The sequence below is a fragment of the Balaenoptera ricei genome, chromosome 4 (assembly GCF_028023285.1).
Source record: "Balaenoptera ricei isolate mBalRic1 chromosome 4, mBalRic1.hap2, whole genome shotgun sequence".
Classification (NCBI taxonomy): Eukaryota; Metazoa; Chordata; class Mammalia; order Artiodactyla; family Balaenopteridae; genus Balaenoptera; species Balaenoptera ricei.
The window spans coordinates 90225129-90241931 of record NC_082642.1 but is presented as its reverse complement, the minus strand read 5'-3'; the positions used below and the strand labels follow the sequence as shown (position 1 = coordinate 90241931).

The following is a 16803-nucleotide window of genomic DNA, read 5'->3' as shown; positions in this document are numbered from 1 at the left end:
CAAGGTATCCTCAATAGAACTAGCTGTTTTCGATTTTTTTTTTTTTTTTTTTTTTACTTGCAGAATCTGGCTTTAATGAATTTGAACACAAGGCACAGTCTTCCAGGTGTATGTAAATATATGTCCATTTTAAAATTGCTTTTTGCTTCTTCCATCTCTAATTCTTTTGGACAGGAATGGAAGAATGTTTAAATTCTTTCTTATTCAAGCAAGAACTTCTTTAGCCTAATGGTCTTTTGTTGCCTCCTAGATCTTGGTGAGTTTTCTGTGGTTAAACGATGCTTTTAATTTCTGTATCAACACAAACTGTCTCTGTTGGTTTCTCCAAAATAGTATTTTCTTCCTCTAGCGTGTCATTACAGTCCCTTTTGGCTTTTGTTTCTTCCTCAGGGAATAAATGTGGGTGCTCCGTGTATCCCCTACGTACAAAATGCTGGATCCGGGACTCTAATCCTTGGCATTTAGGACGATCCATTAGGGGCTTATAAGTGCGCATTTTCACTCCTACAAAGGCACTGGTCTGCTTTATGACACAGGGCTTAACATTCCTCAATTCTATCACTCCATCCATCTTTGGTCCTGTCAGACAGGGTACTGCAATGTTTTAGATATTTTTTAAAGTCTACTAATTTAATGAATTGTCTTATTTTGCATTTTTTGCTTACTAATAGAATTAACCATTTTTCCATGTATTTATTTACTCATTTTATTTCTTCTTGTGTGAATTATATGTGACTGAATGGTTTTAATTAGTATTTCCAATACTAATAACAAACCAAGCTGAATGGAACCTTTCAAAATATCCCTGTTGGATGAATAAGGAAAAAATTTCCAGCTTACTCATGATATAGCTTGCCTTTGAGAAAGTGGATGAATTTTCAGCAAATAACTCTAAATCTGTGGTTAAAGAAAATAATTTCTAGATGCTATCTCACAGGCCTTTACTGAAAAACATATCAGTAGGTTATTAGAACCTGTACCCCTGTAATTTCAGGATTATGTATCATGTTACCTGTTTCAAATGTTAGAAGTATAGCAGGTGTTTGGTAACAATCAGATGAGTGGGTGGATAAATGGATGTTGGATGCATGAAGTTAGTATTCCTCACATCTTCAGCCTAATAACACAAGTGATACATAAATACTTTTTAATGAAAAATTGGAAACAGTACAGAAATATATAGATTTTCAAAAAGCGAAAGCTTTCTCAGTCACTCCCCTTTCCAAAGATTTCTTCCATATTCTTTTCCTTTCATGTACATATTTGTGTATGTACCTAAATACTTACTTGTTTTTAGTATTTATTTATATTTGTTTTTGACATAAATGGGATCATACTATATATGTTTTTCCAGACTCAGTTTTTTAAAAGAATTTACTTTGTCTTTAATGTTTTCTTTTTTTTTTATAAATTTATTTATTTGTTTTTGGCTGTGTTGGGTCTTCATTGCTGCGCACGGGCTTTCTCTAGTTACGGCGAACGGGGGCTACTGTTCGTTGCGGTGCACGGGCTTCTCATTGCAGTGGCTTCTCTTGTTGCGGAGCACAGGCTCTAGGCATTCAGTAGTTGTGGCACGTGGGCTCAGTAGTTGTGGCTCGCAGGCTCTAGACCTCAGGCTCAGTAGTTGTGGCGCATGGGCTTAGTTGCTCTTTGGCATGTGGGATCTTCCCTGGCCAGGGCTCGAACCTGTGTCCCTTGCATTGGCAGGCAGATTCTTAACCACTGTACCACCAGGGAAGTCCCTGTCTTTAATGTTTTGTAAGGCAGTACAATTGCTATATAATATGCCATGAGGGGGTTATACCAAAATTTAGGTAACCATCCTTCTGTCAGTGGACATGTCTCTAAGTGCATGGTATATGGAAATGCTATTCATTTTTGTAATATTGTTCTAGGTTCCTTATGTCCTCTCATATTAGTTTTAATGTTTTTCAGTTGATTCATTTGGATATTCTAGGTAGAAAATCTTACTGAGTGTAGATAATAACAATTTTATATTTTCCCTTTCATTATTTATATGTCTATTTCCATTTTGTGGCTTATTGTACAGATAGAATGGCAAGTGTAATGTTTAGTAGTAGTTGTAATAATAATGTGGCACCGTTTTTCTATTCTTGGTTTTAATGATGTTTCAGTCAGTATTACACATGAATTCATAGTCATGCCAAGTTTCTCATGTGCAAGCTAGGGTTCCTTGGGAAAGAATAAGACCCTGCAACTTAGAATGGGAACACCTGGTTGGACTCAGATTTATGTAATTGACAATTTATGTAATTTATGTAATTTATGTAATTGACTTGAACCCCCAAGTCACTGTAAGCCTCTCTTGCCAGTGGAAGTAGCCTGCCCTCCTATGTCTGAGATTAGTCTTCCTTTCCCTGAAAACTCTGTGATAATAACTTCATCTGAGGCAGATGCCTTGAAAAGGGATGCTCATTCTCAAGACCTACTGCAATCACCCCTTTTGTCCCTGGATCCATCACTAGGGTCAAATCTCAGCAGATTCCAGGTTGATAGATAACTCAGATAACTTTAACTCAGAAGGAAATAGCTTACACTCCAAAAGAATTACAAGACTTTACTGATACATACTGACGGAAACCCAGGGGATATGTATGGGAATGGATTCTAAGGGTGTTAGACCAAGGAAGGTGGAGTATAACACTATTACACATGAATTCATAGTCATGCCAAGTTTCTCATGTGCAAGTTAGGGTTCCTTGGGAAAGAACAGGACCCTGCAACTTAGAATGGGAACACCTGATGGGGATGATGGACTCACGGAGTGCCAGAGGACATGTGGCAGCACTTAACTACCAAAGCGAAGGTGGACACGATTGCCATGGAGGGCAGCAGAGAGGTACTGGTAATTAGAAAGCCTTTGCCCACAAGGATGTTTGGCGATGACTAATTAATTGTGGTATCTCTAGGAACAAAATTGATGGGCAGCCTGATAAAGCATTACTTGATCTATATAACAGAAAAAAAGTCCAAGTCTAGTTGCCAAAAACCTGATTTGAGTCACCACAATGAAGAGTCAAGGCCTCTCATCCAGTTTCCAGACTAAGTAAATTCACAGACCCAGAGCCCCTTGATTGAAGGGAGCAGGTCCCCCTGAGGATGAACTCTGCAGCACTGCTGCAAGTAATGCAAGTGAATCTCCCTCCAAGCCTTACCCAAGGGACCTGGGGCTACTTATTAGAGTGACTATGCACTGGAAAAAAGGAAATATCCAGACCTTTTGAGATTACTAAACATTGGCTCTGAATTGATGCTAATTCCTAGGGACTCAAAACAACACTGTGGCCCCTCCTCAAAATGGGGGATTATGGTGGTCAGGTGATAGATGGTGACTTAAGTCTGATTTGCTCTGGGCCCACCTGTTCCGTGGATACACTCTGTGGTTATTTTCCCCAGTTACTGAACATAGGATTGGAATAGACATACTTGATAACAGACAAAATTTCTACATTGGCTCTCTGATTCATGGAGTGAGGGCCTTTATGGTAGTAAGGGCCTAGTAGAAGTCTCTGGAACGTCCCATCCCTACCAAGATAGTAAATCATAAGCAGTGCTGTACCACTGGTGTAACTGTAGAAATTAGTGCCAACATCAAAGGCTTCAAAGTGGAGGTAGTGACACTTGTCACATCCCCGTTTAACTCAGCTGTTTGGCCTGTGCAGTTGAATGATCTTGGAGAGTGACTGTGGACTAATGTAAATGTAATCAGATGGTGACTCCACTTGCAACTACTGTTCGAGATGTAGTATCTTTACTGGAGAAAATCTTCAACGGCCACTGGTACTTGGTAGGCAGCTATTAACTTGACTAAGGTCCCTGTCTCCAAACTAGTTTCGAAAAAACTGCAGAAGCAGTTTGCTTTTACCTGGCAGGGCCAACAGTACACCCTCACAGTCTCGCATCAGGGCTATGTCATTTCTCCTTTCTCTGCCATATTATGGTCTGCAGAGATATTGCCTGCTTTGACTTTCCACAAAACGTCATGTTTCACTGCATTAGGCAGTGAAACATATGTTCACTGCATTATGTTCACTGCATTATGGTGATTGTATCTGATGAACAGAAGAAGCAAGGATTTTAGATGCCTTAGTAAGACATGTGAATTAGAAGGTGGGAAGACAAACTCTATTTTTGGTACTAATTCTGTATCATTATGGTCCAGTTAGGTGACAGAAGCCACATCAGTATTTTGAGCAGGGAACACTTAACAAAAGAATCATTAACTGGTAATAAGGAATTGGCTACAAAGGAGGGATAAAAGAGAACTCTAGGGCTAAAGGACAGTATGCAAGGAAGGAATAAACAGATGTTTGCTTTGTTGCCCTGGGTAAAGCTGGCAAGCAGGGAACTGTGGACTGTTTGGCAAGCAAGAATCCTTCTGCTGTGTCAGCAGGACTTGGTGAACAAGTGCCACTGAATGTCCCACACCCATGCCACAGTCAGCTGTGCCCCTGAAACAAAAGAGGAAGCACACTGGAACCAAGGAGAGAAGCTCTTCTGTCATGTCCCTCTGGCGCCCTCTACTGACAAAGCTTCACATTTTGCCAGCTTGCAAAACAAATGTTTACTGCAAGCATCAAGTTTCACAAAGTGGGTCAGTGAAGGATGATTTGGAGCTGAGAGGATGATGATTTGATAATTGGCACAAATGGGGATCGTATGACGTTTGCACTGTAGGTTTATGGGAGGTGAACCTTATCAAGTTAATAAAGTTTCCTTTTAGTCATATATTAAATTTTTTTTTTTTCTTCTTAATCGGGAATGAGCATTCAGATTTATGAGATTGATTTTTTTTTAATCCATTGAGATGATATCTTTTTCTCTTTTAATATGTTAATAAATTAAAACACATTAATAGATTTGTTGATGTTGAATCATCTTAAATTTGGGGGATAAATCCTACTTGTTCATAATTTATTATTCTTTTACTAGACAGAATTGTAGATTTTTATTTTGTATTTATATATTCCATAAATGAGATTAACCTATAGATTCATTTTTTGGTGCTTCTTTGTTGTATTGTGATCAGCTATGCTAGCTTGGCAGTTTGAATTGGGAAGCTTTTCATCTTTTTATACTCTGAAACCTAAAAAATAAAAATAGAACAAAATAGATTACTATTTGTTCCTTGAAACTGGTAAATTCAGTCATAAACAGTCTTGCTGAGTATCATTTTAAAGGAGATATTTGGCTCCCTTTTCAATTTTTTAAAATGATTACTGATGTCTTTACTTAAAAAAAACCTCTTTTTTGAGTCATTTTTGGTAACTTATATCTTCCTAGAAAATAATCCATTTCATCAAAACATTCATTTCAAATTTATTAGTATAAACATGTGATCTATAGTCTCTTACTGTTTAAATTTTTCTCTTATTTCTGAAGTTATCTTTTTCATCCTTTATTTTCAAAAATTTGTGTCTTCTCTCCCATTTTCTTGCTGAGCTTTGTCAAAGGTTTGACCATTTTAATGGTCTTCATAAAAACCATCTTTTGGTTTTATTGAGCAAATCTGTTTTGTTCCCTGTCACATTGGTTTTTGCTTTAATTTTGGGTAATTATGTTCATGTATTATTATTTATAAGTATTTAATTATATAATTACTATAATTATGTATAATTATTTTCTTTGAGCTTATATTGCTAATTTTTGTCTAGTTTCTTAAATACTCAATTCATTTATTTTCAAATTTTATTATTCTCTTTTTAAAAAATTTTTGTTTGCGTTGGGTCTTTGTTGCTGAGCACAGGCTTTCTGTAGTTGCAGTGAGCGGGGGCTACTCTTCGTTGTGGTGTGCGGGCTTCTCATTGCGGTGGCTTCTCTTGTTGTGGAGCATGGGCTCTCGGCGCATGGGCTTCAGTAGTTGCGGCATGTGGGCTCAGTAGTTGTGGCTTGCGGGCTTAGTTGCTCCTAGGCATATGGGATCTTCCCGGACCAGAGATTGAACCCATGTCCCCTGCATTTGGCAGGCAGATTCTTAACCACTGAGCCACCAGGGAAGTCCCTTATTTTCTTGTAAATGCATATAAACCAACATTTTTCTGAGTACAGTTTGAAGTTTTAATAAATAATGCTTGCATTGTCATTCCTTTCCAAATAATTTGAAATTTATTTATTTTTCCCTAACATTTTGAGTGTTTCCAAATATACACAAAGTTGAAAGAATTTTACAGTGAATGCCCCAAAGCCCATCTTCTAGTTATGATTCTACCATTCACATTTTATTATTCTTGCTTTATCACACGTCTGTACATCCTTCCTCCATTAATCCATCTTACCTTTTTTGGGCCTTTAAAAGTAAATTGTAGGCATCATAATTTTTAGTTTACAATTTGTTATTTCCTTTTTTTGTTATTATTATTATTTTTTGTTATTTCCTTTTTAACCCTAGTTATTTAATAGGGTTGTTTTTTTTTTTAACATCTTTATTGGAGTATAATTGCTTTGCAATGGTGTGTTACTTTCTGCTTTATAACAAAGTGAATCAGTTATACATATACATATGTCCCCATATCTCTTCCCTCTTGCGTCTCCCTCCCTCCTGCCCTCCCTATCCCACCCCTCTAGGTGGTCACAAAGCACCCAGCTGATCTCCCTGTGCTATGCGGCTGCTTCCCACTAGCTATCTATTTTACGTTTGGTGGTGTATGTATGTCCATGCCACTGTCTCACTTTGTCCCAGCTTACCCTTCCCTCTCCCCGTATTAATAGGGTGTTTTTTAAATGTCCAAGTGGTTAAAGTTGGAGAGGAAAGAGTGTAGGCTGTCTTTCTATTGCTCACAGCAATGCTTTGACCTTTACACTCTTACTGTCTTCCATTATGGTCTAGGAATGTGAAATATAAGATTTATGCTTATTGGAATTTGTAGAGCTCTTACTTGGGCTTCATATATGCTCACATTATATGAATATTTCATGGGTATTTTAAAAGAATGTTTCCTCTGTTAGGTACAAAGTTGCGGAATTGACTGTTAGTCTGGCTGTCAAATTCTTCATATTGTTATTTATTTTGGTCTACCTGAGCTATTAATTTCAGAGAGGTGTGATAGTCTCCTAAGGTGATTGTGGATCTGTCAATTTCTTACATTTCTAATTTTTTCTTTATATATTCCAAAAATATGTAATTAGAATATAAAAGTTTATAACTGTAATATCTTCTTAATAAAGCTTGCCTTTTATCAGTTTAAAATATCCCTTTTTGTCTCATTTAATTATTCTTGGCTTGAGTTCTGTTTTGCCAGATATTAATTGCCAAACCTGCTTTCTTTTTCCTTTGATTATATTAACTGTGGTTTTTATAAATAGCTCATAGTTGGATTTAAAAAATCTGAGAGGTTTTTTTTTTGATAGGGGAATTTACTCCAATTAATTTTATTGTGATTTTTCATTTGTTTATACTTAATGTTTCCATATTATTTTATGTTTCCTGCTTTTCAAGCTTTCTAGTTGTTGCTCTCCTTTTTTTAATCATTATTTTATTTTATTTATTATTTTTTTGGCTGTGCTGTGTCTTTGTTGTGGCGCCTGGGTTCTTCTTTGTTGTGTCGTGCGGGCTTCTCTAGTTGTGGCACATGAGCTACAGATCACGCGGGCTCAGTAGTTGTGGTGCGCAGGTTTATTTGCCCCGTGACATGTGGGATCTTAGTACCCCAACCAGGGATCGAACCCGCATCCCCTGCTTTGGAAGGCAGATTCTCATCCAATAGTGGAATTGATAGAATTTTTATTTCTTGATTTCCAGCTTTCTAGTGCAAACTTCAATTATTTGCATACCACTTTCCTGGTTTTGTAATATCTGCATACCACCTGTATTACTACTATTTTCTAGTTAGTTATTCACCTAAACAACTATATCAATTTATTTTCAGTTAAGATAATATTATTGCTATAAAAGGAAAGCCAGTATCATTTGCTGTAAATATAAATTAATGTTAATAGAAGTACAAGAAATATCAGATGATGTTATTACATTTCAGCCAGCTCCTCCTGCCTGCCTGGAGCCTGTTCTCTTTTTTTTGATTAAAAGAAAATGAAAGTGTTAAGATTTAGAAAGATGTTAAAGACACGATTGCAGCAAACGGACAGGCTCTAAGTTAATCAGAATCATGGATTGTGATTGATTTTTTAAAAAATCATGTTTATGTACCATCTAAAGGCTCCTCTTGATGTCTCATTCTTGAGGTACATGCTTCAGGAGTTTGTCATACATTCTTTTCTTGCAGTGGTAACCCTTAAATATTTAACTTTGTTCTTTCTATTAAATCTGATCAATATCTCTATCTACTTGCCTTTATTAAGGCAAAGCTTTTACTTACCTCTTCTCTTCCTCTCCTACATCCCATGTTGAAATCATTCATCATATATTTCTATTTTACAGATGATAGAACTGAGGCTTTGGAGAGTTGAGTAAACTTGTTTGAGTGCCAAAGTTGGGAGTTGAGCCTAGGCAATCTGCCTTCAGAGCCTGTGCTCTTTCCACTAGACAATACTGCCTAATTTGGGATTTAGTTCCAGATTATGATTTATTACTAAAAATTTATGACATATAGCTTAAATATACATTTTACTATTTCTTATTCATATCTCTTTCATTTTATTTTGCTAAAGTATATCCTTGAGGGACTTCCCTGGTGGTGCAGTGGATAAGACTCCGTGCTCCCAATGCAGGGGGCCCAGGTTTGATCCCTGGTCAGGGAACTAGATCCCACATGCATGCCGCAACTAAGAGTTCACATGCCACAACTAAGGAGCCGGTGAGCTGCAACTAAGGAGGTGGCGAGCCTCAACTAAGGAGCCCGCAAGCCGCAACTAAGACCTGGCGCAACCAAATAAATTATTTAAATAAATATATTAAAAAAAATAAAGTATATCCTTGAGTAACTCTTTCAGAAAGACCAGGTATATTTCTTTCTTCCCCTCACATTTGAATGTGAGGCTGGCTAGGAATAGAATCTTAGATTCACATTTATTGTCTTTTAGAATTTTGAAAACATTGTACCCTTCTCGACTATTATTTAGTGTTGGCAATCAAAGAGATGTCTGATGCCATTCCTATCCTTCAGAATTTCTACCTACCCTTTATTCCTTTCCTCTTCACTGCAACTTCTCTTATCCAGACACGTGGAAGGCCCTTTTCCCCCCGTTTTATTTATTTATTTATTTTATTTAAAAAATTATTTAAATATTTATTTATTTTGCGGCATGCTGGATCTTTGTTGCAGCATGCGGGATCTTTAGTTGCAGCATGCGAACTTCTTAGTTGTGGCATGCATGCGGGATCTAATTCCTTGACCAGGGATCAAACCCAGGCCCCCTGCATTGGGAGTGTAGAGTCTTACCCACTGAACCACCAGGGAAGTCCCCCCACCTGTTTTAAAATTGATAATAACACACACAAAGTACACAAATATTAAGTATATAGTTTGATGAATATGGCTAAGCACCCCTGTAACCACCATCCGGATAGAGACATAGAGCACATTTACAGCATCCCAGAAGTCTCCCTCTTGCCCCATTCCCAATCAATAAACTAACCCTCCCCCCAAAAGTAACTATCATTCTGACTTCTATCACTATAGAAAAGTTGTGCTTGTTTTTCAACCTTATATAAATGATTTCATACAGTATATACTGTTTTGTGTCTGGTAGAGCCATATTTTAATGTTTTTTTCCAAGTAGAAACTTGAGGAGAAGCTAGAGTTCTGGATGGAGAAATTTGATAAGGACACAGAAATGAAACAGAATGAACTAAATGCTCTCAAAGCTGCTAAGGCCAGTGACTTAGCACACCTTCAAGAACTTGCAAAGACGGTAAGGAAGCAGAGTCTTAATACTGTTAAGGCAGAGCACTGAGGAGTGGGTGGTAGCTAAGCAACAGTAGCTGGGGGATACTATTTTTGGTCACAACGTGGTATGCCTATAAACCACTAGGATTCTTTCTTGATGATGATGATGACGTCCTCGTTGATGGGGACATTAATAATAGCCGCAGCCGACACTTTATATTGCTTAATCTGTCCCGGACACTTTTCTAGTATTTTACATATATAACTAATTTAACCCTCCCCAAACCCCTTGAGCTAGATAATGTTTTTATTTCTACTTTATGACCTCTGGAGATAATTTATAAATGATGATTTATAAAAAGCTTCTGATTATGGTTTCATCATTGAATAAATGTAGAACTTCTCAAATTTCTCTTTTAAAAGATGGCTGCTATTTGTAGGTATACATTCTATTAGTTTTAAAAAATTAATTATTTTGATGTCATTAGCCACACATCAAGTTAGTATTTCATTTTTTTTTAAAGGAGAGGGCAATTTTTTAAATTAATTAATTAATTATTTTTTTGTTGTGTTGGTCGTCATTGCTATGCGCGGTCTTTCTCTAGTTGTGGCGAGCAGGGGCCACTCTTCATTGCGGTGTGCGGGTTTCTCATTGCGGTGGCTTCTCTTGTTGCGGAGCACAGGCTCTAGGCGCACGGGCTTCAGTAGTTGTGGCACGCGGGCTTCAGTAGTTGTGGCTCATGGGCTCTAGAGCGCAGGCTCAGTAGTTGTGGCGCACGGGCTTAGTTGCTCCGCAGCATGTGAGATCTTCCCCGACCAGGGCTCGAACCTGTGTCCCCTGCATTGGCAGGTGGATTCTTAACAATTGTGCCACCAGGGAAGTTAAAGTTTTATATTAAAAATACAGGGCTGGGGAGCTCCCTGGTGGCCTAGTGGTTAGAATTCCAGGCTTTCACTGCCATGGCTGGGGTTCAATCCCTGGTTGGGAAACTGAGATCCCACAAGTCATGTGGTGCAGACATAAACATAAAAAACAAAAAAGCTGGGCTGGCTGGGCCACAGCTTAGTGAGCAAGTCCTGTAACATATGATTGATGTCTACTTTTGCAGATAAGGGAATATGAACAAGTCATCATTGAAGATCGTATAGAAAAGGAGAATACCCGGAAGAAGATAGAACAGGATCACTTGGAATTAAAGAGCAGCTTAAAGGTAGAAAACTGGCACCTTGGTAACTGGCATCTTGGGGCTTTTTCAGTTCTGTAGCTGGCCAAACACTGAGGAGTGCAGAGCAGCTCTCGTTTATTATCACACATGGAACAGGAAATCTGTGAGGAAGCGTGGCCTAATAATTGGACTTTGCCAACACACGGTCCATGGTGCAGGGAGAGAGTTAAGAGAAAAGGACATGCCCCCAATTTTTAATCCAGGAAGGAAGAGGTGGTTAGCAGTGGAAGCAAAACCTAGAACTTGTGCCCAGAGGTCAAACTTATGAATACTATTTCTAACCAAAATAGCTCTTAAAGGAATTCTTTTTAATATACTACTGCTTCTTAAAATCCTATTTGTAAGTCAGTCCAGGCTATCTGCTAGGTTCAGATAAAGAGCTGTTTTCAAAAAAGGTGAAGGTGATTAAGTAGCAGTTCAGAAAAAAAGAGAGAGAGTTTTATATGAACTTGTGTATATTAGTGATGATGAAACTGGCAAGTCAGATTCTGGGAAATATTTTCAAGCAAGAGTAACATCAGCTGGACTAAAACTGTAGTTTTGACAATTGCCCTTCTCTCTGAAAGAGGAGTATCTGCTGAGACCTTACAGTGTGCAAGCTGTGGTTTGGGATGTATATTAGGGGGTGTATTAAGATAGTAAACTTTGAAGTACATTCAGGACCAGGTATTTAAACCCAAACTTGAGCTTTCCATTAGGAGTCAGATGTATAGTTAGCAAGTATTTATTGAGCTTCTCTGGTGTTTTCTATTTGTCAGGATTCCTCAATTTAGAGCAAAACTGTAAGAGGTAGCTGAAGACCATTTTTGTTTTCTTTTCATTAGTGGATTTGCTCCCAGTCTTTGGAGCTTAATCTGATTTGAAAGTAGACCAGACTGTATTTAGAACAGTTGTGTCTAATGACTAAGATATTCAAGGGAGCTAACTAAATCCTTTTTGAAGGGGAGTTTTGATCCTTTCATCAATCATTAGAGATTGAAATGCACCGGGAAACCTACTGAAATCACTAGATTATCTGTACATTTTTGACTGAGTGCTTGCTTTTGCCTGTGGTCCAGGTAACTAGCATCCCTTTTGGATCAAATGGTTGTTAGATTTGGGAGACTTGGATGTTCATAAAGAGCAGCAGTACAAGGGACTCAGGTTTCTAAGTGTAAAGGAAAGGTAGGCCTAATCAGATCCCTTTTGTTTATTTTTACTCCTTGAGAACTTCAGAGTCCAGGACTTAAGCTCTGGGTCCTGCACAACAGGCAAGCATTGCTCTAAGGATAGCATGCTTGGCCACTTCTGTGTCTCAGAGACCATCTTCACAGAAGTTAGTTTATGAAGAAACAATCCCCTTATGTAGAAAGAATGCAACTTGTCAGATATACTACAAATTGTACCCGCTTCCCTGTCCTCTTCCAGCTCCAGGCCTGGTGGCGAGGCACTGTGGTACGGAAGGAAATTGGTGGTTTCAAAATGCCCAAGAAGGACAAAGATGACGGCAAGGATTCAAAAGGTAAAGGTAAAGGCAAAGACAAGGACAAGCGGAGAGGCAAGAAGTGACCAAGTTATCTTCTGTCTTTTCTGCTGGTGTTCTGGAGGTGGGAAGGAGGACCTGAAGGGAGTAAGAAACATCTTTTACCATCACATATAACTCATCTACAGGTTGTTTCTTATTTGGACATTCCCAGGTGAGGCCTGGTTATACTAGGTCACCTTGACTGTTATACTAGTTTTCAAACCCTGAGTTAGGATTATACTGTGGATTCAGAGCTTCTTCATAACTTGAAAAAAAAATTGCTGGGAAGAAATATTTCTAGGAGTCTTGTGAAGATTCCTCTTGCTCTTTCTCACCAGAAAAAAAAGTACATAATCCTAGTTATAGTGATACATTAAAATTTCAGTAATTCCTGTAATGTCTCTGATTCTGACTTTATTCAACTTGCCTATAGTGAAAAATGGCACTTAGGAGCAGAGTGTCATAAATGACACTCCTTTTTTTTTTTTTTTGGCATCTCATTTATTTTTTTATACAGCAGGTTCTTATTACTTATCTATTTTATATATATTAGTGTACACATGTCAATCCCAATCTCCCAATTCGTCTCACCACCACCCCCACCCCCGCTTTCCCCGCTTGGTGTCCATGTTTGTTCTCTACATCTGTGTCTCTATTTCTGCCTTGCAAACCAGTTCATCTGTACCATTTTTCTAGGTTCCACATATATGCGTTAATATACAATATTTGTTTTTCTCTTTCTGACTTACTTCACTCTGTATGACAGTCTCTATATGCATCCACGTCTCTACAAATGACCCAATTTCGTTCCTTTTTATGGCTGAGTAATATTCCATTGTATATATGAACCACATCTTCTTTATCCATTCATCTGTCGATGGGCATTTAGGTTGCTTCCATGACCTGGCTATTGTAAATACTGCTGCAGTGAACACTGGGGTGCATGTGTCTTTTTGAATTACGGTTTTCTCTGGGTATATGCCCAGTAGTGGGATTGCTGGGTCATATGGTAATTCTATTTTTAGTTTTTGAAGGACCCTCCATACTGTTCTCCATAGTGGCTGTATCAATTTACATTCCCACCAACAGTACAAGAGGGCTCCCTTTTCTCCACACCCTCTCCAGCATTTGTTGTCTGTAGATTTTCTGATGATGCCCATTCTAACCGGTGTGAGGTGATACCTCACTGTAGTTTTGATTTGTGTTTCTCTAATAATTAGTGATGTTGGGCAGCTTTTCATGTGTTTGCTGGCAATCTGTATATCTTCTTTGGAGAAATGTCTATTTAGGTCTTCTGCCCATTTTTTGATTGGGTTGTTTGTTTTTTTAATATTGAGCTGCATGAGCTGTTTATACATTTTGGAGATTAATCCTTTGTCCGTTGATTCGTTTGCAAATATTTTCTCCCATCCTGAGGGTTATCTTTTCTTATTGTTTATAGTTTCCTTTGCTGTGAAAAAGCTTTTAAGTTTCATTAGGTCCCATTTGTTTATTTGTTTTTATTTCCATTACTCTAGGAGTTGGACCAAAAAAGATCTTGCTGTGATTTATGTCAAAGAGTGTTCTTCCTATGTTTTCCTCTAAGAGTTTTATAGTGTCCGGTCTTACATTTAGGTCTCGAATCCATTTTGAGTTTATTTTTGTGTATGGTGTTAGGGAGTGCTCTAATTTCATTCTTTTACATGTAGCTGTCCAGTTTTCCCATCACCATTTATTGAAGAGGCTGTCTTTTCTCCATTGTATATCCTTGCCTCCTTTGTCATAGATTAGTTGACCATAGGTGCGTGGGTTTATCTCTGGGCTTTCTATCCTATTCCATTGATCTATATTTCTGTTTTTGTGCCAGTACCATATTGTCTTGATTACTGTAACTTTGTAGTATAGCCTGAAGTCAGGGAGTCTGATTCCTCCAGCTCTGTTATTTTCCCTCAATATTGCTTTAGCTATTTGGGATTTTTTGTGTCTCCATACAAATTTTAAGATTTTTTTGTTCTAGTTCTGTAAAAAAGGCCATTGGTAATTTGATAGGGGTTGCATTGAATCTGTAGATTGCTTTGGGTAGTAGAGTCATTTTCACAATATTGATTCTTCCAATCCAAGAACATGGTATATCTCTCCATCTGTTTGTGTCATCTTTGATTTCTTTCATCAGTGTCTTATAGTTTTCTGAGTACAGGTCATTTACCTCCTTAGGTAGGTTTATTCCTAGGTATTTTATTCTTTTTGTTGCAATGGTGAATGGGATTGTTTCCTTACTTTCTCTTTCTGAACTTTCGTTGTTAGTGTATAGGAATGCAAGAGACTTCTGTGCATTAATTTTGTATCCTGCAACTTTACCAAATTCATTGATTAGCTCTAGTAGTTTTCTGGTGGCATCTTTAGGATTCTCTATGTATAGTATCATGTCATCTGCAAACAGTGACAGTTTTACTTCTTCTTTTCCAATTTGTATTCCTTTTCTTTTTCTTCTCTGATTGCTGTGGCTAGGACTTCCAAAACTATGTTGAATAATAGTGGTGAGAGTGGACATCCTTATCTTGTTCCTGATCTTAAGAGGAAATGCTTTCAGTTTTTCACCATTGAGAATGATGTTTGCTGTGGGTTTGTTGTATATGGCCTCTATTATGTTGAGGTAGGTCCCCTCTATGCCCACTTTTTGGATAGTTTTTATCATAAATGGGTGTTGAATTTTGTCAAAAGCTTTTTCTGCATCTATTGAGATGATCATATACTTTTTATTCTTCTATTTGTTAATATGGTGTATCACATTGATTGATTTGCATATATTGAAGAATCCTTGCACCCCTGGGATAATTCCCACTTGATCATGGTGTATGATCCTTTTAATGTGTTGTTGGATTCTGTTTGCTAGTATTTTGTTGAGGATTTTTGCATCTATACTCCTCAGTGATATTGGTCTGTAATTTTCTTTTTTTGTAGTATCTTTGTCTGGTTTTGGTATCAGGGTAATGGTGGCCTCATAGAATGAGTTTGGGAGTGTTCCTTCCTCTGCAATTTTTTGGAAGAGTTTGAGAAGGATGGGTGTTAGCTCTTCTCTAAATCTTTGATAGAATTCACCTGTGAAGCCATCTGGTCCTGGACTTCTGTTTGTTGGAAGATTTTTAATCAGAGTTTCAATTTCATTACTTGTGATTGGTCTGTTCATATTTTCTATTTCTTCCTGGTTCAGTCTTGGAAGGTTATACCATTCTAAGAATTTGTCCATTTCTTCCAGGTTGTCTATTTTATTGGCATAGAGTTGCTTGTAGTAGTCTCTTAGGATGCTTTGTATTTCTGCAGTGTCTGTTGTAACTTCTCCTTTTTCATTTCTAATTTTTATTGATTTGAGTCCTCTCCCTCTTTTTCTTGATGAGTCTGGCTAAAGGTTTGTCAATTTTGTTTGTTCTCAAAGAACCAGCTTTTAGTTTCATTGATCTTTGCTATTGTTTCTATTTCATTTATTTCTGCTCTGATCTTTATGATTTCTTTCCTTCTATTTACTTTGGGTTTTGTTTGTTCTTCTTTCTCTAGTTCCCCTAGGTGTAAGGTTAGATTGTTTGAGATTTTTCTTGTTTCTTGAGGTAGGATTGTATTACTATAAACTTCCCTCTTATAACTGCTTTTGCTGCATCTCATAGGTTTTGGATTGTCGTGTTTTCGTTGTCATTTGTCCCTAGGTATTTTTTTATTTCCTCTGATTTCTTCAGTGATCTCTTGGTTATTTAGTAGTGTATTGTTTAGCCTCCATGTGTTTGTGTTTTTTTACATTTTTTTCCCTGTAATTGATTTCTAATCTCATAGTGCTGTGTTCGGAAAATATGCTTGATATGATTTCAACTTTCTTAAATTTACCGAGGCTTGATTTGTGACCCAAGGTGTGATCTATCCTGGAGAATGTTCTGTGTGCACTTGAGAAGAAAGTGTAACCTACTCTTTTCGGATGGAATGTCCTATAAGTATCAATTAAATCTATCTGGTCTACTGTGTCATTTAAAGCTTGTGTTTCCTTATTAATTTTCTGTGTGGATGATCTGTCCATTGGTGTAAGTCCCCCAATGTTATTGTGTTACTATTGATTTCCTCTTTAGCATTAGCATTTGCTGTTAGCATTTGCCTTATGTATTGAGGTGCTCCTATGTTGGGTGCATATATATTTATAATTGTTATATCTTCTTCTTGGATTGATCCCTTGATCATTATGTAGTGTCCCTCCTTGTCTCTTGTAACATTCTTTATTTTAAAGTCTGTTTTATCTGAGTATTGCTATTCC

At 37.5% G+C, this 16803-nt stretch overlaps 1 protein-coding gene across 1 annotated transcript in view; it reads left to right on the top strand.

Moving 5' to 3' along the window:
- Positions 1-12639, top strand: part of IQCG (IQ motif containing G) — a 46328-nt gene extending 33689 nt beyond the window's left edge. Inside the window, exons 9-11 of the mRNA XM_059920913.1 lie at positions 9697-9828; positions 10913-11014; positions 12437-12639. Of these exons, the coding sequence (XP_059776896.1) occupies positions 9697-9828; positions 10913-11014; positions 12437-12577 (375 nt within the window). The 3' untranslated portion in view covers positions 12578-12639. The remainder of the gene's footprint in view (positions 1-9696; positions 9829-10912; positions 11015-12436) is intronic.
- Positions 12640-16803: the final 4164 nt, after the last annotated feature.